The sequence below is a fragment of the Hipposideros armiger genome, unplaced genomic scaffold (genome assembly GCF_001890085.2).
Source record: "Hipposideros armiger isolate ML-2016 unplaced genomic scaffold, ASM189008v1 scaffold_14, whole genome shotgun sequence".
Classification (NCBI taxonomy): domain Eukaryota; kingdom Metazoa; phylum Chordata; class Mammalia; order Chiroptera; family Hipposideridae; genus Hipposideros; species Hipposideros armiger.
Window position 1 is genome coordinate 2,365,119 of NW_017731364.1, and position 20,918 is coordinate 2,386,036.

The following is a 20,918-nucleotide window of genomic DNA, read 5'->3' on the forward strand; positions in this document are numbered from 1 at the left end:
ACATAGGTCATATATATTAAGTGACCAGTTAGTCATTGCTGCTGAGAAAAATTTTCTTCTGAGATTGTATGTGTATACACAGATGGAAGAGACAGAGAGAAGAGTAAGAGAGAACCAGAATCTTTGCTAGGTACCTAGGTACTGTTTTACGCACTTTCACGTTAATTAACTCTAATCCTCACAATAAAATAGAGTGGACGTTATCATTGTGAGAGAAAGCATCAGTGGCTTCTTGCCATTTTACAATGGGAAGTATTAGGTAAGGTGGTAGGTACGTTAGCAGGGAGTAAATAGTTTGGATTGAAATCCAAGCTATCTGATTCTGATTACGTGGATTTGGCTCTAGTATGGCCCCTTCTGGGGTCCCAAATCTTTTGGCTACCAGGCAGGGGTCTTAGGATTACTTTTTCCATCATTCTGAATTTTCCATCATAGATTTTTTTACCCTCCCTGGGAGTGTAAACTTTGTGAAAAACAAATCTACTCTTATTAATTCCCTAGGTAGAATACTTCAATTCTTTTAGCATAACATTCAATTTAAGGTCTTTCAATGATCTGCATTATTTTCAAAGACTGCATAATTCGTATCTTTCCGTATTTGTACCACGATTTACTTAGGCAGGATTGAGTCTTTAATTTCAGTATCCTAGGCCCCCAGCCAGCAGTGTACCTAGCACTGAATACGCACTCAATAAATGCTTAAGGTATGAATGAACTAAGAACCGGGGAACAGAGACTCAGAAGGGGGTCGGTCTGAGAGTTCTAAAGTTCGGGAGGGGACACGGGGGCGGTCAGTGGCTGTCACATGACGAGGCGGGGCAAATCCCATGTGCTCCGCGGCGCCGGGCGCGACTCCGCCCTTTGCGCCGGTCACGTGGGGGCGCCGGCTGCGCCTGCGGAGAAGCGGTGGCCGCCGAGCGGGATCTGTGCGGGGAGCCGGAAATGGTTGTGGACTACGTCTGTGCGGCTGCGTGGGGCTCGGCCGCGCGGACTGAAGGAGACTGAAGGTAAAGCCGCCATGTCCGGGCCCGACCCGGCCCCCCCACCCCCTCCCCCCGCATCCGCCGCCATCCGGGCCGGGACCGGCCACTCTGTGCCGCCGCCCCAGCGCCCAGGCTCCGCGGCTCAAGTCTGGGCCCCGGCCCGCCAGGGCCCGATCTCCGGCCCACGTGTGCTCGGCCTGGCCCGGCCTGGCCGCTGGGTGGGGGTGGGGGAGCGCGGGCCCGGAATATGCGGTCCCAGTGGCCTGGGAGGGCGCCGGGTTCGCCGGCTGCGAAGTGCCACCGCGGCCCAACCCGAGGAGGCCCGGCAGACGCAGGCACCCCGGCTCCGGGCCCGCCGCCCCCTCCCCCCTTTGCGGCCCGGCCGCCGGGAAGTGACACGTTGTTCTTTGGCACTGGCCGGCTTTGCGCAGGGAGGGCGCAGGAGAGGGAGGCGGCGGCGGCGGGCAGGGAGGAGCCCCCGGCCCCGCCCGCCCTCCAGGCCGACCCTCGCTTGCTTGAAACCGGCTCCTCTTCGGCCGCCGCCCGCCTGGCCTTTTACGGCCCGTCTCCCGCCCTTCCTGGCCTCCACTCCTGGGCGGCGGCAGGCTTTGCCTCTGGCCCTGCGCGGGTGCCCCCGCGGCCACCCACGGCAGGCGTGACTTGTGTGCCCCTGGGCCAGGCCCCGAACCCGGTGTCCCCAGGTGGGGGGTGGGGACACCACGGCCGAAGCTGCTAGCTCCGTTTGTGATCCGGGAGCCTGGTGCCAGCGAGACCTGGAATTTCCGGTCTGGTTGGTCTTGGGCCCCGCGGAGCCAGGTTGATACCCCTCACCTCCCAACCCCAGGCCCTCGGATGCCCAGAACCTGTAGGCCGCACCGTGGACTTTTTCTTAACCAAGGGGGTGAGTGAGGGGGTTGTTTCTGCAGGTGAGGGGGGTGGTTGGAGGTGATGCGGATTTGACAACGTGTTGGTGGGGACAGAAGCTGTATATGTTTTCTGCTCCTTTACCCCTTTGGCACCTCCGGGGCTCCGTGTGGGACCTAGCCCTTGCTTCACCCCCTCCCCCACTCCATTTGCCTTAAGCTTGGGTCCCTTCTCCTTTCCGAGCTCCACTCTTTCCTAACAGGTGCTGGGGGGACCCTGATGTGGCACCAAATGAAATGAACAAAGCTCCACAGCCCACAGGCCCCCCACCCGCCCCATCCCCTGGACTCCCACAGGTAATTAGGGAGGAATTAGCAGACACTGGGGTGGGGGTGGGGGAGACCAGGCAGCCGGTCAGGAACAGGTTCCAACCCTCTGGATTTTCCCACCCCCATCTGTGTCAGGGCAAAGTGCAGCTTCCTGCTGCCAAATTGAGACAGAGCCCCTGGCTGTTCCCAGGGGCTGTCATGGGAAGGGGGTATATGGGCTGCTGAGGCTCTTGCCACAGATCTGCTCCCCTTCACGAATATCTTGGGTTTCTGCCCCACCCGGGTTTCCCCTCTTGCTGAACTCTGGTCTCCCCCCTTCAGCCAGCGTTTCCCCCGGGGCAGACAGCACCGGTGGTGTTCAGTACGCCACAAGCGACACAAATGAACACGCCTTCTCAGCCCCGTCAGGTGAGGGGCTGTGGGGAGGGGAGTAGGGGGCCTGGGTGGGAGCCATGGAAAGCTTAGGCCCGCTTGGGCCTAGGATGGAAACTCTGGAGGCCCTGTACCTGCCCCAATTTCCTGACAGTTGCTCTGTTCTTTCATGCGGCTCTGTACTTTGCACTGTTGATTACTTATGGCCCCTTGGGGAGTATGTAGTCGGTGGGGGTGGCATTACTAGGGGTCCTGGTGCCATGAGAATTCGGGGCAGTGCTTTGGGTTCTTTTGCCAACTCCTGTTTTCCTATTTCCTCCTTTTACGGGGAGGCTGCCATTACTCCATTCCCCTTCCCTTCTTTCTCTTTGGACTGTGATGAGATAAACACGCTAGCTCGATCTTGCCTTTCTTTGTTTCCTAAATTCTTCCTCACTAAGTGGGAGGATTCCCGTCCTACTTCCTTCATTCCCCCACTCCTCCCATCACCTTGGGGATAATTCTCTTCTTTCCTGTCCCCATGTGCTCTCAGGGAGGATTCAGGTCTCTGCAGGTAATACCCTTTTGCTAATCCTGGACCCTCTCCTGGTCTCACCCTTACCCTCTACCCTAGTCAGGGGCCAGACATAGGGACTGGGAGGTTTTAGAGTGGGTATTTGTTTGCTGTCCATATCCTCAGTCTGAGGCTGACTGATGCATGTTAGGGACTAAATCTTGCAGAGTGTGTACCTGGGAGTTGGGCAACTGTTGCATGTTAGCTCCTCAGTAACTTCGGGTGGAGCAGTGCATGCTGGGGAGTATGTTGCCCCAAAAGGCTTTACTTAGGCATAATGCATCTAGGTGTTAGGAAGCCTCTGTGGAGGGATAGCCTGGTGGAGGTGATATGAGTATGCATGGCAGTGAGGGAGTAAATACATAGAGTGCAAAGTGTATACCTGAGTGTGGAGGGCACGTGTGAGTACAAGAGGCCACTTAACCATCATTTGGTCAAGTGGGACTTGGAAGGACTGGTCCCCATGCTCCAAAGCCCTCAGTTCTTCTCTCCAGACTAGAGACATTACGGAGTGGCCATTTTGCTGTCCACTTCCTCCCCTTCCAAATATCAACTTGTCTTCCTCCCTCCTGACAGCACTTCTACCCTAGCCGGGCCCAGCCCCCGAGCAGTGCAGCCTCCCGAGTGCAGAGTGCAGCCCCCGCCCGCCCTGGCCCAGCTGCCCATGTCTACCCTGCTGGATCCCAAGTAATGATGATCCCTTCCCAGATCTCCTACCCAGCCTCCCAGGGGGCCTACTACATCCCTGGACAGGTGAGGCTGGAGGCTTAGGCACTGGAAGTCAGAGAACCTTGTACCCCAACCCTCACCTCCCCTCTCCTGACCCTCCAGCCCTATCTCTTCTCCAGAGGCGGGACTTCCTTCTGGTCACTGCCCAGAGTTGGCTTGTCCTGTCTTGCCCTACATTCTCTTTGTAGTCTGATAAGGTACTCAGCTCCCTCAACTCTTTCTCTCCCTTCCTCCTTTCCCTTCCCCCTCCACCAGGGGCGTTCCACATATGTTGTCCCAACACAGCAGTATCCTGTGCAGCCAGGAGCCCCAAGCTTCTACCCTGGTGCAAGCCCTACAGAGTTTGGGACCTACGGTAAGCAGGGGAGGGAGTTGGGTGAGAGTGAGTCCCAAGGAGCATCTAGCTTCACTAATTCCTAAGATTGTTTCCAGGCTTGTCTCTTGGTCTAAAAGTGATAGGATTGATAGGTGGTAGGGATTGGTGCTTAATATGTGTGTGTGTGGGTGGGTGGGGATTTTATTCTATTGCTGAGAGTTAGAGTCCTCCCTGCCTCAAGGAATATTGGATCAGGCACCGATTTGAGGACCTGTTAGTAAACATTCCCTCTGACACTCATTCCACGGTTGGGGGGAACCCATGTAACATGGGTTTGGGAGGTTTTTGTAGCTGTTTTTCATTTATGTTCTAGGAAAGGATTAGTTTGTTCTTTATGGCAGTGGTTTCCAAAATTTTTTGATCATCAGGAAAGATTTTGAGTATGTACTTTTAATACATGTATGTTTTTGTTTGTTTATATATATGCATAATTTAAACAAATAACATTTAATGTTGCTTGTGAAAAACAAACAAGTGGAGATTATGGATGAGATTAAAGAATGCATCCCATTTTGGAGACCATTGCTTTAAGGAATTGATTTTTCCTCATCCTGGGCCTGGTTCATGATGTTAGTTTTTGTTTTCTTGCCCCTGAGCAAAGGGCTGGAGACTAGAACTGGACTCAGGTTGAGTGGCTCAGGATTGGCAAATCTGTTTTTCTCATTCCCAGCCAAAGACCTGATTCTGTTTCAGGTTAAGTAGTTGTTGCTCCGTCAGAGTATATGTGTACGCGGTGCCTGGGTGTGTGGTACATACACAGCACCTTACAGGGTTGAAGAGGACTAGACAGAGTCCTGGTGGCTGGTGTGGTGGGAAAGGAGTACCTGCCTACAAGGGGTGTGTGTCAGGGTCAGGAATTCTTGTAAACGCAGTTCAGACTGGTTCCCCAGCTTTGATAGACACCCAGTTCCCTTGGGGAGGAGGGTGGGGCAGGGCAAGGGGCCGGCTGTGGGTGATGAGAGGTTCTGGGGCTGGGAGGTGGCTCAAGGAGGCATTTGTATATGGTTGGGCCCTGACGCTGCCACCATTCTTCCTTTCCGTGTGTGTCTCCCCTCCCCCCAAGCTGGCGCCTACTACCCAGCCCAGGGTGTGCAGCAGTATACCCCTGGTGTGGCCCCCGCCCCAGTTTTGATGAACCAGCCACCCCAGATTGCTCCCAAGAGGGAGCGGAAAACGGTGAGTAGCAATAAGGGGCCCTAGGACATCTGGGAAAGGGAGAATCAAGGTCAGGAGTGTTGTGGGTGAGGGAGCAGGAAGTTGAAGGAGATCATCAGCTGAAGTGGGCAGAGAATGGGGATCTGTGAAATGCTCAGGTTCTTTGTAAGGCACTAAGATTTACAGTGTAGAAGAAGCTCATGGGAAGCCTGAAACGGCTAGTGGAGAAATTCCTGAGAGACCTGGGTTCTGGGGTCTATAAGATCTGTGTTTGGTTTGGGGTTTCTGGTGGCTTGCTTTAGAAATGGCTTGTTTTCTGTGGCCCTACCCCCCCACTCCCCAGTCCTGGAAGCTCTTGAGGCCTCCGCCTCTGCTCAATCCTCAAGCCCTGGGCGTGGTGCCCAGAATAGGGTGCCAGGGCTGGGGAAGCCGCTGAGTCACCCTGGCTCCACCCACTGGATCTGGGCCCTGCCCCCAGAGATCAGGCCGACTAGCCACAAGTGAGCTGGATGGGTGCTAGACGGGGGTCCTGGGCCCCAGGGTGTGCAGCCACTGACTTGGGGACTGCTGGTAGGGCAGGGATGAGGGAGGGAGGAGTATTATGATGTACGGGGCTGCTCTGTGAGGTCAAGGGTCTCTTAGGGGTGGGGGCCGGGGCAGGGACTACAAGAGCAGCCAGATGGGTTGACAGTAGAACTTACAGGGCTTCTGGCACCCACCCACCTGCTTCCCAGTGAGGGGTGGAGGGTTGGCCTGGAGTCTTAGGAGTGGGACAGGGCAGAGAGGTGGGCTCTTCCTGCTTCCCACTTACCCCATAGCTTTCTTTCCCCAGATCCGAATTCGAGATCCAAACCAAGGAGGGAAGGATATCACGGAGGAAATCATGTCTGGGGCCCGAACTGCCTCCACACCCACCCCTCCCCAGGTACTGTCTGCTCTTTGAATGATGCCCTGGCTGGGATGACTATTCTGCCCTGGACTCCCAAGTTCCTTGGCCTTTTCCTTCACTAAGGGATTTATTTCCCTGCTTTCCTGGATTTCTAGGCAGAGCTAAAGTAGAAATGGCCCTAGTAAAGAAGGGTTTTGGGACTCTTCAGGGCAAACTTGGTAACCCTTTGTGTCCTGCAGACGGGAGGCAGTCTGGAGCCTCAAGCTAATGGGGAGACACCCCAGGTTGCTGTCGTTGTCCGGCCAGGTATGTAAGCATGTGGGGCAGAACTTTTATCGGGGAAAAGGAGTGTGACAATTTAAAATGCCAAAGAGGTGGGTTGGCTTGAACTTTGTGCCAGTGAAGAATGACTTGGGTTTTAGGTAGTGGGATTTTGAGGGTGAATTGATTTTTTTTTTTTTTTTTTTGCCTGAAAAGGGAAAAGGCTTAGGTGGGAGAAGATTGTGGCGGGGGGTGTGTGTGTGTGTGTGTGTGTGAGTGAATAGATTAGGAATGTCTTGGCTGGGAGGAGGAGAAACAACAGTAGTGAAGGACTTGCCTTTAATTACTCATTCTTCCTTCCTGTGGTGCAGATGACCGGTCACAGGGAGCAATCATTGGGGGCCGATCGGGGCTGCCTGGTACAGAGCACAGCCCTTCAGAATCCCAGCCTCCATCACCTTCTCCGACCCCATCACCACCCCCAATCTTGGAACCAGGGTCTGAGCCTAATCTCGCAGTCATTTCTATTCCTGGGGACACTGTGACAACGGGGATGATACAAATGTCTGTAGAAGAATCAACCTCCATGTCCCGTGAAACTGGGGAACCATATTGCCTCTCTCCAGAACCCACTCCCCTTGCTGAACCTATACTGGAAGTAGAAGTGACACTTAGCAAGCCAATTCCAGAATCTGAGTTCTCTTCCAGTCCTCTCCAGGTTTCCATCCCCCTGGCATCTCCCAAGGTGGAAATTCTTCTTGAGCCTAATGGCACGATTCCATCTGAGGATCTGGAACCAGAGCTGGAGTCGAACCCAGAGCTCGCCCCTCTTCCTCTCCCGGCTTGTCCCTCTGAATCCCCAACGCCCATTGCTCCAACTGCCCAACCTGAGGAACTGCTCAACGGAGCCCCCTCGCCACCAGCTGTGGACTTAAGCCCAGTCAGTGAGCCAAAGGAGCAGGCCAAGGAGGTTACAGCACCAGTGGCTTCCCCCACCGTCCTTTCTGCCACTCCAGCTATGGCTCCTCCAGCTACTTCCCCTGCTCCAGAGGAGGAAATGGAGGGAGAGGAAGAAGAGGAAGAAGAAGGAGAAGCTGAGGGTGAGAAGGGAGGAGAGGAACTGCTTTCCCCAGAGAGCACCCCTGTTCCAGCCCACCTGTCCCAGAATTTGGAGGCAGCAGCAGCCACCCCAGGTAAGGTGTGGCTAGATGGTGGGGGCGGGGCAGACGGAGGGTGTGGTTCTTTCTGTTCATTGATAATCTCTCATTTGTGCCATTGTGTCTGGGTCTGAAGCCCTGTGGTGGAAACTAAGAACTACATGAAGGAATTTTAAGTCTGGAGAGGGTGTAATGGAAAGGGGAAATGTTACACAGTGGCTGCTTTTTCTTTTTCCCAGGAGTTAGGGGTACTCCTTAAGTTATTTCCACTCCTTTCTCCTTTTTTTCCCCTAAATAGTGGCAGTATCTGTGCCAAAGAAGAGACGGAAAATTAAGGAACTCAATAAGAAGGAAGCTGTAGGAGACCTTCTAGATGCCTTCAAGGAGGTAAGGGAGCAGTTAGCGGAGGGGAGAGGGCAGAGTTAGGGTGTGAAACAGTGGTCATGCTACAACCAAACGGAATGTCCTGTGGTTACAGGTAAACCCAGGAGTACCAGAGGTGGAAAATCAGCCTCTTGTAGGCAATAATCCCGGTCCAGAGCCTGAAGGCAGCAGTGTACCCCCACGACCTGAAGAATCAGATGAGACCTGGGACTCAAAGGAAGACAAAATTCACAATGCTGAGAATATCCAGCCTGGGGAACAGAAGTATGAATATAAGTCAGGTATGCTGAAGGAAGGGTTGGGAAAGGCTGAGGACTCTTGTCGGCCCCAGGAGATGACAGCGTGATTGTAGTTCGTCCTGTCTTTCTTGCAGATCAGTGGAAGCCTCTGAACCTTGAGGAGAAAAAGCGTTATGACCGTGAGTTCCTGCTTGGCTTTCAGTTCATGTTTGCCAGTCTGCAGAAGCCAGAGGGACTGCCCCATATCAGTGATGTGGTGTTGGAGAAGGTTGGTGGGCTTGAGGTGGGGAGGCTAACTTTGTGCTGACTGGTGGGCTTGGGAGGAGCCTGAGGCCCTGAAAGAGCAGTCAGTAGCCCTAGCCTGTTTCTGATACCTTTTCTGTTCTCTTCGCAGGCCAATAAAACACCACTGCGGCCACTGGATCCCGCTAGACTTCAAGGCATAAATTGTGGCCCAGACTTCACTCCATCCTTTGCCAACCTTGGCCGACCAGCTCTCAGCAACCGTGGGCCCCCAAGGGGTGGGCCAGGTGGTGAGCTGCCCCGAGGGCCGGTGAGTGAGACTGACCAGAGGGGAAGATGGGCAAGGAGGGTGGGGGTATGTGGCTCTCTCGTTGGGGGATGGGGAGAAGTCATCCTTGGAGATGTGTGGTAGTGGTGTCTCAGGTTGCGCTGACTACTATATCTTCTCTTATCCTCACCCCTTATTTAGCAGGCTGGTCTGGGACCCCGGCGCTCTCAGCAGGGCCCCCGAAAGGAGCCACGCAAGATTATTGCCACAGTGTTAATGACCGAAGATATAAAGCTGAATAAAGCAGAGAAGGCCTGGAAACCCAGCAGCAAGCGGACGGTAACTGAAAAGGACCGAGGGGAAGAGGATGCTGATGGCAGCAAAACCCAGGTACCAACTTTTGGTCTCCATTCCTTTTTTTCAAGGTTTACTGAGCCAACTTTGCCTTTTTGCTTCTGTTTCATCCTCATCACTAGCATCTGTGTTAAGTCCCCACCACCCTTTCTAATCCCTCCCAATGGCCTCTGTTCTGAGACTCTCACTGGATCCTGTGTCTTCTCTGTCCCCTCTCCCCACCAGGACCTGTTCCGCAGGGTACGCTCCATTCTGAATAAGCTGACACCCCAGATGTTCCAGCAGTTGATGAAGCAGGTGACGCAGCTGGCCATAGACACGGAGGAACGTCTCAAAGGCGTCATTGACCTCATCTTCGAGAAGGCCATTTCAGAACCCAACTTCTCTGTGGCCTATGCCAACATGTGCCGCTGCCTCATGGCGGTTAGTTTCCACTGTTTTCTAAACCTTGTGGTCTGGCTTCCCACTTCTGTTCCCAAGACTCCTTGAGTCCAGTTCTTGGTTCTCCTCCAGCCTGTGCTGTTGATGGTAGCTAGGAAGAGGCAGAGCTGGGGTTAGAGGTCTTCCTGGGTTAGGTAGTTAAAGAGTCTGTGAGGGCCTTCCCTGTCCTGGATTAGTCTGAATGTGATATCCTCTTTGACATACAGCTCAAAGTGCCCACTACAGAAAAGCCAACAGTGACTGTGAACTTTCGAAAACTGTTGTTGAATCGATGTCAGAAGGAGTTTGAAAAAGACAAAGATGATGATGAAGTTTTTGAGAAGAAGCAAAAAGAGATGGACGAAGCTGCTACGGTAAGAGAAGACCCAACTCCACTGCCCACCCAGATGCTCCTCAGCAGTAGAGTTGGGGATGGGGATAGTGATTTGGGGATTTCTCTGCCTTAGGACACGAGTGCTTGTTGCCGAGTTTAGAAACCCGGATAATGTAGGAGAGGGTTTTAATTGTGTGGCTGGGTTTCTTTTGATGTGATCGCTGTCCCATGATTTGCAGGCAGAGGAACGGGGACGCCTGAAGGAAGAGCTGGAAGAGGCCCGAGACATAGCCCGACGGCGCTCTTTAGGGAATATCAAGTTTATCGGGGAGTTGTTCAAGCTCAAGATGTTAACAGAGGCAATAATGCATGACTGTGTAGTTAAACTACTTAAGAACCATGACGAAGAGTCCCTCGAATGCCTTTGCCGTCTGCTCACCACCATTGGCAAAGACCTGGACTTTGAAAAAGCCAAGGTAGGGGTCTTTGGATGTGGAAGGGGACAGGCTGAAGGCCGTGGGGCCTGCTGTCCGCTAACATGCTCTCTGCTGTTTCTGTGCCACTGAGCCACAGTGATGGAGCTGAGGGCCTGCAGCTGGAGGTGAGGGATTAGAAGTCCCTGGCCTGAGCCTTTTGCTTCTCCCTAGCCCCGAATGGATCAATATTTCAACCAGATGGAAAAAATCATTAAGGAAAAGAAGACTTCTTCCCGCATCCGCTTCATGCTGCAAGATGTGCTGGATCTGCGACGGGTGTGTGCTCCCTCCTTCCCACTGCTGGCTAGTCTTCTCCCTCTGACCTCACAGCCCCCAGTTTCCGACACTGCTTTGGCCCTCTGATGTAATTAAATACCTTGTGACTGGAATCCTGTCCCTACAGAGCAACTGGGTGCCACGCCGAGGGGACCAGGGTCCCAAGACCATTGACCAGATCCACAAGGAGGCAGAGTTGGAGGAGCATCGGGAGCACATAAAAGTGCAGCAGCTGATGGCCAAGGGCAGCGACAAGCGTCGGGGTGGCCCTCCAGGCCCACCTATCAGTGAGTTTGAGGCCAGGATTGAGGAGGGGCATTGTGAGCTGTTGTGCTTTCCACTGATGACTTCTTAGTGCCACGTGTCTGGGCCACTGAAACCCCGTGATGGAACTGAGGATCTGAGGAAGCGAGGCTGGGGCGGCCCAAGGGGACAGGGCTGCTAGGCCTTACTCATTATTCCAATATGCTGTCCTTTTCGTCCCAGGCCGCGGCCTTCCACTTGTGGATGATGGTGGCTGGAACACAGTCCCCATCAGTAAGGGCAGCCGCCCTATTGACACATCACGACTTACCAAGATCACAAAGGTAGGGGTGTGTATGTTGGAGGGGGTGATGTTGATAGGGTAAAGAGGGATCGAGTAGGCATTAAACACAATTTGGGTCTTAGTCTCCTGACTCCCTGAGGTTGGGAAGGTGACAGCTGCCTTTTTCCTCTTAGACTAACTGGTTAGATTACTAGAGACAGGACTACCCACCTTAGGGTGTGTATTCACATTGGTTTGGGCCCTTTAGTGGTCAGCAAACCGACACGCACTCCAAATTCAGCCCATTCCCTGCTTCTATATAGGCTAAGAATGGTTTTTACGTTTTTAATGGTTGGAAAAAAGTGAATACTATAATGTGACGTGAAATTATATACAATTTAAATTTCAGTGTCCATAATTTTATTGGAACTCAACCACACATCATTCCCTTCAAGTATCGTCTGTGACTGCTCTCGTGTGACAGTGGCAGAGTTGAGTAGTTGAAATAGAAACTGGCTGCGAAGCCTAAAATATTTACTGTCTAGCCCTTTACAGGAAAAGTTTGCTTGGCCCCTGGTCTTAGCTGTGCGTGGCTGTGTGTGGCTGGGGGCTTTGGCCATATCAGACACATGACTCTCCATTTCCTTTCCTTCCTCAGCCTGGCTCCATTGATTCTAACAACCAGCTCTTTGCACCTGGCGGGCGATTGAGCTGGGGCAAGGGCAGCAGTGGAGGCTCAGGAGCCAAGCCCTCTGATGCAGGTATTATGGGAGGATACTGTAAAGAGCTGTGTGGTTATCAGCTCTTGAGGGCCGAGCTTTGTCTCTATGGGAGGCTTTCAGTATACAGTGGTTCCGTAATACAGGAGCTTTGTGCTTGGTAGGACTAGGGACTAAACTGCTGTAGTGTTGGGATTAGGACCAAGTGTCCTAAACTGGCAAGTAGGTGATAGGATGTAAGAAAATGGATATTCTAATCTTGGTTTTCTGCCTCCCCAGCATCAGAAGCTGCTCGTCCAGCTACTAGTACCTTGAATCGTTTCTCAGCCCTTCAACAAGCAGCACCTACAGAAAGCACAGAAAACAGACGTGTGGCCCAGAGGTGAGGTTTCCTAGGTGTCTTTGTTCTTCACATGGAGGGTACCATGGTTGGGTTTGGGTTGCTGCCATAGGAATCCTTACACACACCTGTAGCGTTCAGAGGCCCTGGTTGAGATTGGGGCAATATTCCTGGTGCCAAGGACAAGGCCCAGCCATTGCTCAGCATGTTGGGTAGTTAAAGGAAAGAGCGCCTGGGCAGCACAGGTGAGAGACCATGTGCTTGTCTTTCTTCCAGGAGTAGCTTGAGCCGGGAACGAGGTGAGAAAGCTGGGGACCGGGGAGACCGCCTAGAACGGAGTGAACGGGGAAGTGACCGTGGGGACCGCCTTGATCGCTCTCGGACACCTGCCACCAAGAGGAGTTTCAGCAAGGAGGTGGAGGAGCGGAGTAGAGAACGGCCCTCCCAGCCTGAGGGGCTGCGCAAGGCATCCAGCCTCTCGGAGGATCGGGACCGTGGGCGGGATGCTGGTAAGGGGCTGGGAGAGGAAGGGAGCAGAATGGTGTGGGCTGGTTTGGGACTAGCCAGTTCCCAGTCTTCAGAGCTGCATACCTGTTAGCTGAGAAGATGGACCTGAAGAGTCTCTGATCTGTTTTGTACCCCCTTCAGTGAAGCGAGAAGCCACCCTGCCCCCTGTTAGCCCCCCAAAGGCTGTGCTGTCTGAGGAGGAGCTGGAGAAGAAATCCAAGGCCATTATTGAGGAATACCTCCATCTCAATGACATGAAGGTTGGCAGTGGGAGGGATCTGAGTGATGGCATAGAGTGGGCGGAGACCATGCTGACAGGTATGGAGTGTAGGGCCTGGGTCAGACACTGACTGTTCTCCCTCCTATACCCTGTGCGCCCTGCAGGAGGCAGTGCAGTGTGTGCAGGAGCTGGCCTCACCCTCCCTGCTCTTCATCTTTGTCCGGCATGGCATCGAGTCCACACTAGAGCGCAGCGCCATTGCTCGTGAACATATGGGACAGCTACTGCACCAGCTGCTCAGTGCTGGGCACCTCTCCACTGCTCAGTACTACCAAGGGTATGATTGACTTCTGTGGGCCTCCACGTCTACATACCCACACATTTCCCCCCTTTGTAGGGCCTGTGGATCCTTGGGTAAGAGTGTAGGCTCCTCAACTATCCTGGTCAGCATTACTTTTGGCAGGGATGGGGGTGAGCCATCCAAGGACAAGAAGGTGGCCTTAGCTGGAGATAATTGCCCCATGTTTAGGACATGTTCTTGAGGGGCTCCACAGTTGATCCTTTAGCCACGCCTTGTTGCCCCAGAAGAAGGGTGAGGGTCTGGCTCCTCTTTCCTAGAATGTCCTGATTTGAATTCCCTTTGTAGGCTGTATGAAATCCTAGAATTGGCTGAAGACATGGAAATTGACATCCCCCATGTGTGGCTCTACCTAGCAGAACTGGTAACGCCAATTCTGCAGGATGGTGGGGTGCCCATGGGGGAACTATTCAGGTGAGCTCCCTTTGGTGGAATTCAGGGGAGGTAAAGACAGAAAGAAAGGGGAGAAGGAAGGGAGGGGTGGCAGGTTAGATACCTGGGTTCAGGGGAAGATGGGGTAGTTTGTTGAGAGAGCTTTCTTTGGAGGCTGTGAATACCGACTGAGTTTTCTTATAGGGAGATTACAAAACCTCTGAAGCCCCTGGGCAAAGCTGCTTCACTGCTGTTGGAGATCCTGGGGCTCCTGTGCAAAAGTATGGTGAGTGAGAGCCTTTCAAGGGTGCTGTGTTCAGGACTTCTCTTTCTACCATGCAGTTTTGGCTGCTTGCAGTGACACTGAAGCCTTGTGGTCCTTTGGTAGAATGGGGTTAATGGAGATGGTACTGTTGTGTTGGTACCTTAAGAGAGGCTGGCACAACTCCTTCAGACCAGTTCCTCTTGTGAGTTCTGGCCAAGGCAGGAGAATGGGAATCTAAAACCCTACACTCTTTTTTGTTTGTTTTTTTAGAGACAATGAGTTTATATTGGGTACCTCTAAACTTTTTAGTACAGGTAAATTTTTTTCCAGCCTTGTCAATCTAACTCTACAGCTTCTTTCACCAGAAGGAAAGGTCTAAGACCCTAGACTCTTGACTGACTGATTGATTGATTCATTCATTCATTCAACTAGTGTTTTTGTGTTTTTTTTTAAGATTTTTTTTTTTTTATTGGGGAATTGGGGGAAGGGGAACAGACGAGTTGCTGTCCTTTTGTTCTTCAGTCTAGTTGTGGAGGACGTTGCTTCACTGGCCCAAGTTGGCACCATCATTGCGCTCTTCCCGGGCGAGGCAGATCAGTCGCCGGCTTCTGGACGGCCGATCATTGCGGCTGCTGGCCGCTCACGCTGGCTGCTGGCTACACACGGTAGCCCATGGCAACCCCTCTGCCGTCGCCGGCGACTCACGGCAGCCCAGCTCCAGGTTGAGCTGTTGTTCAGCATCTTAGCTGTAGAGGGCAGTGTCACTGGCCCTCATATGTGGGATCCGAACCGGGGCCCTCTGGCGTCCCAAGCCAGCTCTTAACCAACGCGCCACTCGGCTGGCCCTAGTGTTTCTTTTTTAAACAAACATTTACCACATACCAGGCCCTGGGAATACAGCAGTGAATAAAAACACGGGCAACAAGTTGGAAGAGAAAGAAGAAATGACAGCTCCATAAAAGCCGCAATGTGAAGTAAAGTGTGAAATAAAGTAGTTGAAATGGAGTGTTTTAAGTACTGTGAGGTTGCAAAGGTAGAGTGTGTTTGTGTTTGGTAATGTTCATGACAGTAAGCTTTCCTGGAAGGGTCCTGAAGCTGCCTTATGAATGTTAATTGGTGACTAGCATGTGGAAAGGTAGAAAGATGGGAAAGGCAAGCTGGGTATGGTGCTTAGTGGTAGTGAGAAGTTGGAAAGTGCAGTTTCAAAAGAGTTCAGCTATCTGGAATCCGGAAGAGTGAGACTTTGAATTGAAAGAAATTATTCCTTCAGTGTCATATTAATCCTTTTAGGGTAGAAATATATACCAGGATCATTTCTGTTTTAAAGAAAGAAAACATATTGAACTACTTAGGTATTTTCATTGACTGTAAGGTGCCATAGATTATAGGGCGTATTTATGCTCTGCTAAGGAAGAAAAGACGGTAATTTTTTTTTTTTTTTAAGAGTTTATTGGGGAATTGGGGAAGGGGACCACCAAGTTGTTGTTCTTCAGTCTTTGTTGTGGAGGGCGCCAGTCGCCATCTGGCTTCCCGTTGGCAGCTTGTGGCCTCTAAGCTCAAGGTGCTGTGTTCAGTCTTAGTTGCAGGTAGACATAGCCACCATCCCATGCAGGAGTCAAACCCGGCAGCCTTGTAGTTAAGAGTACACGCTCTATCCACTGAGCCATCGGGCCGCAGCTCAGGTCAAGGTGCTGAATTCAGTCTTAGTTGCGGGTGGGTGTAGCCCACCATCAAACAGGCAGTCTTGTTACACCAGCTGAGCCATCCTGCCACCTGTTGGTAGATCAGCGACAGCTGAGCTCGAGTGCAGCATCACTGGCCCATGTGGGAATCAAATCGGCGGCCCTGTTGCTCAGAGCTTGCACTCTTAAGCCAACGCTTAACCAACTGAGCCACTTGGCTGGCCTTTATGGTCATATTTTTTAAATGCAATGTGTCAGCAGTGAGACAACTCCATTTTAGTGGTGTTAAAATGGGCATCTTTCAAGTCCATGAGCTACATGATGTCATCATTTTGAATATCTGTTGCTGTTAAAGAGTGATGCCTTCAGGGGGCCGGCCGAGTGGCTCAGTTGGTTAAGAGCTCGCTCAAGAGTTTGAGCTCTGAGCAACAGCGGTTCAAGTCCAGCCCGAGCTGAGCAGCCGCTGAGCTGCCAACAGGTAGCAGGATGGCTCAGCTAAAAAAAAAAAAAAAAAAGAGTGATGCCTTCAGAATCTCTTGCCTCTTACAGAAAATGGGCTGACTGCTGTTGGTGTAAAGATTTCTTATTTGCATTGGGGGTGGGGGGTATAGATCTGCTTCTGAAATTTTCTGGACTTGGGAAACAAGCGTACTTGTTAGTTGTCCTCTCCCATAAACATTGTTACTCGGAATAATGAAAAACTAAACTACTTTAGGAAAAAAATGCAGATGAGTGTGGAAGGCTGGTATATTTGAATTGAGTTGAGTGTCTTTTGTGGTCCAATAATTCTTTTGAGAATGTTGTGAAAGCTAGTTAACATATTTCCTGGAAACTATTAGGTCATCCCCCCTCCAGTCTCGTAGCACCATGGTGGATGAGTTCTTGTGTCTATGACTGATGTCTGTATCCAATACTAGTCTGTAGGTATGGAGGGACTGTAACTATTAGGTACCTCTGTAGCATCCTGAGCCCCTAGCCCCGAGTAGGCACCTAGTGGACTTGGAGTAAATATCTCTGATGGATGCCATCAGTGGTGCTGTTAGATTATTGGAGAGAGAGAGGGTTGCTGAGTTAGTCTTGTATTTTCCAGGGTCCCAAAAAGGTGGGGGCATTGTGGCAAGAGGCTGGACTCAGTTGGAAAGAATTTCTACCTGAAGACCAGGATGTCAGTGCATTCATCACTGAACAGGTTTGCGGCTGGAGTTAGGTTAACTCCATTTGGGGCTGGCTGGTCTTTTCCCTCTTTCCTCATCTCGCTCACGTGATACACTTCCCTCCTAACGGTGGGCCTTTTTGCTTGCAGAAAGTGGACTATACCCTGGGAGAGGAGTCAGAAGCGCCTGGCCAGAGGTCGCTGTCCTCTGAGGATCTGAGCAGGCAACTGGAGAAGCTGCTCAAGGAGGGCAGCAGTAACCAGTGGGTGTTTGACTGGATAGAGGTGTGTTTCTCCTGGATATTGGGAGAGAGGGATAAAGGAGAGGTGGTTCTTGGTGTGGTGATGGAGACCCAGTCAGAACTTATGGACCCATGTATTTCTTTCTCCTGCACAGGCCAACCTGAGTGGGCAGCAGGTAGCATCCAACGCATTTGTTCGAGCCCTCATGACGACTGTCTGCTATTCTGCAATTATCTGTAAGAGGAGCCAGGGAGATGGAGGGGCAAGCATGGGCCCAACAGACAAATGGAGGGAGGGAGATTTTGGTCTCTGCCTCCTAGTTGTGAACCAGGCTGCGAGTTATCCCTTATCCACTTATCCCTGTCTTCCTTCCTGTAGTTGAAACTCCGCTCCGAGTGAATGTTGAGGTGCTGAAAGCGCGAGCGAAATTGCTGCAGAAATACCTATGTGATGAGCAGAAGGAGCTGCAGGCGCTCTACGCCCTTCAGGCCCTTGTAGTGACCTTAGAACAGCCCGCCAGTAAGAGCCAGGGGTGGGGTGGAAGAACTGCCAGATACCAGGGGCAGTCATGGAAAGGGCCTCAACCCAGGAAAGGTTGGGTGGTCACTGGAGAGCAAAATGCTTTGATGGTTGATTCTTTCCCTCTGTGACGTTTGTTTCCTTGCCTACAAATGGAAGGAGTTAAACTCAGCCTTCAAGGCTGTTTTGTGCTTAGCCGGCTGTTAGATGCCATGAGTGTAGAGATGATAAATGAAAAACGTTTTCTTCTGCCTGGCACAGGGCTGAGATGCTTTTCTTGCCTCGTTTCATCCTCACAAGTATTATTTAGGGTAGATGGTGTTATCCTCTTTTCCATATTGGAAGACTGAGGCGTAGGTAAACATGCCTGAGGTGTTATGCTTGTAGCAGATGGGTATGTGCCGGGGCCCTGGGATATTACAGTAAGTCAAGCACAGTTCCTGTGCAGGTCTGTAGTCTATAACAGTGATACGTGTTGGAAGATGGGTTTGGAAAGGTACACCTAGTCAGAGGAATAATGAGTGGGAATTGACAAACGCGAGCTAAATTACAAATGGGAGGGGGAGAGACTGGGAACAAAAGAACTGTATGTGGAGGAAGGCCCTGAAGTAGAAAGAACGGGACACAAGGTAAAAGAACTGTTGAAGGAAGGCCATCATGGGGGAGCAAGTCATATGTGAGGCAAGATGGGGCTGGGGAGATGGACATGGGCCAGGTCACACAGGGCTGTGTAAGCCATGGGATGAATTTTGGTCTTTAGCCTAAGGACAGGAAGAGGCCTTTGTGGGATTTTTAAGCAAGGAATAAAAAAATTCTTAGTTTCTAGATCATCTTGGCCATTAGTGGGAAGAGTGGTTAGGAATGGGGGTGAGTGTGAATGGGGTAGGATCAGCAGATCCAGGAGTGTTGGTAGTGCCTCAGCCTCGCTGGTGACAGTGGAGATGGGAGAGGAGTGGGCAGTTTTAAGATACACACTGGCCTGGGGAGAGGGTGATGAGAGCTCAGAAGTCATATGACTCCCAGAATAGTTTTAGCAGGTGAGGTGATAGTGTGGTACCATCCACTGGGTGGTAGGAAAAACACTGATTTCGAGTTGAGTTTGGTCATAATGAATTTGTGGTCCATGGGCGAGAGTGATCAGAGATGCCGGTAGACAGCTAGGTACCTGAATTCATATGGCGAGGAAGAGGTCAGGGTTGGAAACTGATCTAGTAGGGCAACGCATGTGCAAGTCACAAGAAGATATGGGATTGCCTGAGGGAGAGTGTTGAGAGCCTGAGATGGAACCTTGAGGTACAGGACCCACAGGTAGGGACTCATAGGACAGGGCCCTGTGAACAAAGTACAGTAATTTTAGGAAAGGGAAGTAGTCAGTAATGCAAGATGCTACTTGAGAGTACCATGGGATGAGACCTGAAAGTTAAGGGCTTCTGGAATGTAAATCATGGAGGCCACCCTGGCAGAAATATTTGGTGGAGCAGGGGACAGAATCTGGGTTGGAAAGGACTAAGTGAAACTCGAGTGATACAGGAAAAAAGGAAAACAGCAAATGTATACAAAGTCTGAATTCAATTAATCTCTTGTCAAAAGACAGACATCTTTTGTTTGGTTATAAGAGATAGTGGTTGTGAAGGAGGCCTTTTGTGTTGAAATGGGAGAAACTTGGGCTTGAACAGGGCAGAGTGGATAATCGATTATTATAGTGTCCCTAGGATGGGTGTGCATGGGATTTAGAGCACGTTTGGGATAAGTGATCTGCTGCTGCTGTGGGATAGGAGTGGAAGGCTGTCCACAGGTAGCGGTTGTAGATACATTTGAGGGTGTGCGTGCCCCAAAGAACATCCTGGCTTGCAGCTTCTCATAAATGGCTCAGAGTTTCACAAGTGGACTGGACTCCAGATCTTATGCTTTATTCATTTTTTTTTTTTTTTAGAAAAAATGTATTCACTACCTCAGCCTCTTTTAGAAACGTAAAATTTGCTTTGGAAATACTGGCAGTGCAGTGTGGGGAGGGGAATTGGTTGTGTTCAGGGTTATGGGACAAATGCTTGGAAGTAGCCCATGGCTGAGGGAGAAAGAGGGTCAGAGCAAGAGGTGCTTGAGCTGAGCCTAAAGGAATTCACTAGGAAGGTGACAAGAGAAAGGATGTTCCTGGCAAAAGATGTAGCACATGTAAATGTCGAGGCCAGAGAGGGTGTGTATGTTCAGATGTGTGGCAACTTAAGAGGAAATTGGGATCCAGAGTTTGTCAGAATCTAATGGGGGCCAGTGGATGTTCTAGGTTATACCCTTGACTTGTCAGCGATACATCTGGGACTTTTGTGATTCCCCAAATTCAGGAGTACCAATTCTGCATATAGTTTTTTTCCATTAAATATATCATCAATGGAGAAATTTGAAGCTGCTGAGGTGAGGCTGGGGAGATTTGTAAGGCTGGGCCAAGTGACTCATTCCCGGCACCCCAGTCTCTTAGACCACGAGATGAGCATCCTATCAGAGACCTAGTCACTTTGAAATGGTCACACAAGTGTCAGGACAGTGGGTCAAGGGTCTTGTTTGAACATCGGAGCTTGGGGGAGGTATCCTGTGGGGGTGGGGTGGGGTGGCCGTGGACAGCATGCCTCTAACTCTGCCCTGCCTACTTGCAGACCTGCTTCGGACGTTCTTCGATAAGCTGTACGATGAAGACGTGGTGAAAGAGGACGCCTTCTACAGCTGGGAGAGTAGCAAGGATCCTGCTGAGCAGCAGGGCAAGGGCGTGGCCCTTAAATCTGTCACAGCCTTCTTCAAGTGGCTTCGTGAGGCAGAGGAGGAGTCTGACCACAACTGAGGGTGGGGTGGGGCCGGGGACTCGGAGCCCCGTGGACACTCGGATGGCCTAGCCAGCCGCCTGGACTGCAGAGGGCTCAGCAGCGGCGGCGGCGGCAGTGGGTGCCTGTAGTGCGATGTGTCTAAGCTAATAAAGTGGCTGAAGACGCAGGATGGCTTGGGGCTGCCTGGGGCCCCCTCCAGGATGCTGCCAAGTGTCCCTCTCCTCCCCTTGGGGCACAGAGATATATTATATATAAAGTCTTGAAATTTGGTGTGTCTTGGGGGGGGTGGGGCACCACTGCCTGCCCCTGAGGTCCTTTTTTTATTTTCTGAAAATCACTCTTGGGACTGCCGTCCTCGCTGCTGGGGGCATATGCCCCAGCCCCTGCACCACCCCTGCTGCTGCCTGGGCAGGGGGAAGGGGGGGCACGGTGCCTGTAATTATTAAACATGAATTCAATTAAGCTCACTGCCTCTGCTTTGTGGCCTCCTCCCTCTGGAGAAGGTATGGATCAATGGGCAGCCTCCTTTCAAGAGTTGG

The 20,918-nt window shown here is 51.7% G+C and overlaps 1 protein-coding gene across 14 annotated transcripts; it reads left to right on the forward strand.

The window, feature by feature from the left end:
* The first annotated feature begins 840 nt into the window (after positions 1–840).
* EIF4G1 (eukaryotic translation initiation factor 4 gamma 1) lies at positions 841–20,846 on the forward strand. Of its 14 annotated transcripts, none has more exons than XM_019668808.1 (34): positions 841–1,007; positions 1,828–1,884; positions 2,110–2,203; positions 2,498–2,584; positions 3,081–3,101; positions 3,678–3,854; positions 4,086–4,185; positions 5,270–5,382; positions 6,194–6,286; positions 6,490–6,556; positions 6,883–7,704; positions 7,967–8,055; positions 8,147–8,333; positions 8,426–8,559; positions 8,686–8,844; positions 9,007–9,192; positions 9,382–9,579; positions 9,804–9,950; positions 10,150–10,386; positions 10,558–10,662; positions 10,790–10,949; positions 11,149–11,249; positions 11,847–11,949; positions 12,187–12,289; positions 12,524–12,756; positions 12,896–13,014; positions 13,139–13,311; positions 13,621–13,746; positions 13,909–13,990; positions 16,742–16,840; positions 16,955–17,089; positions 17,202–17,283; positions 17,426–17,566; positions 20,215–20,846. In XM_019668808.1, exons 3-34 carry the CDS (start codon positions 2,144–2,146, stop codon positions 20,394–20,396), a joined length of 4,821 nt encoding a protein of 1,606 aa, XP_019524353.1. In that variant the 5' UTR covers positions 841–1,007; positions 1,828–1,884; positions 2,110–2,143; the 3' UTR covers positions 20,397–20,846. The 14 variants fall into 14 exon arrangements, with proteins under 14 accessions (XP_019524353.1, XP_019524389.1, XP_019524361.1 ...); XM_019668776.1 differs by having other exon boundaries at positions 898–1,007; positions 8,405–8,559; positions 9,004–9,192; positions 20,215–20,842; XM_019668785.1 differs by having other exon boundaries at positions 898–1,007; positions 8,405–8,559; positions 20,215–20,842.
* The last annotated feature ends 72 nt before the right edge of the window (positions 20,847–20,918 follow it).

Bases quoted from the DNA above. Each gene is read 5' to 3' on its own strand.
- EIF4G1 (XM_019668776.1), top strand. From the start codon at position 2,144: ATGAACAAAGCTCCACAGCCCACAGGCCCCCCACCCGCCCCATCCCCT. The intron at 2,204-2,497 runs GTAATTAGGGAG...TCCCCCCTTCAG, and splicing joins CATCCCCTGGACTCCCACAG to CCAGCGTTTCCCCCGGGGCA. The intron at 17,090-17,201 runs GTGTGTTTCTCC...TCTCCTGCACAG, and splicing joins GGGTGTTTGACTGGATAGAG to GCCAACCTGAGTGGGCAGCA.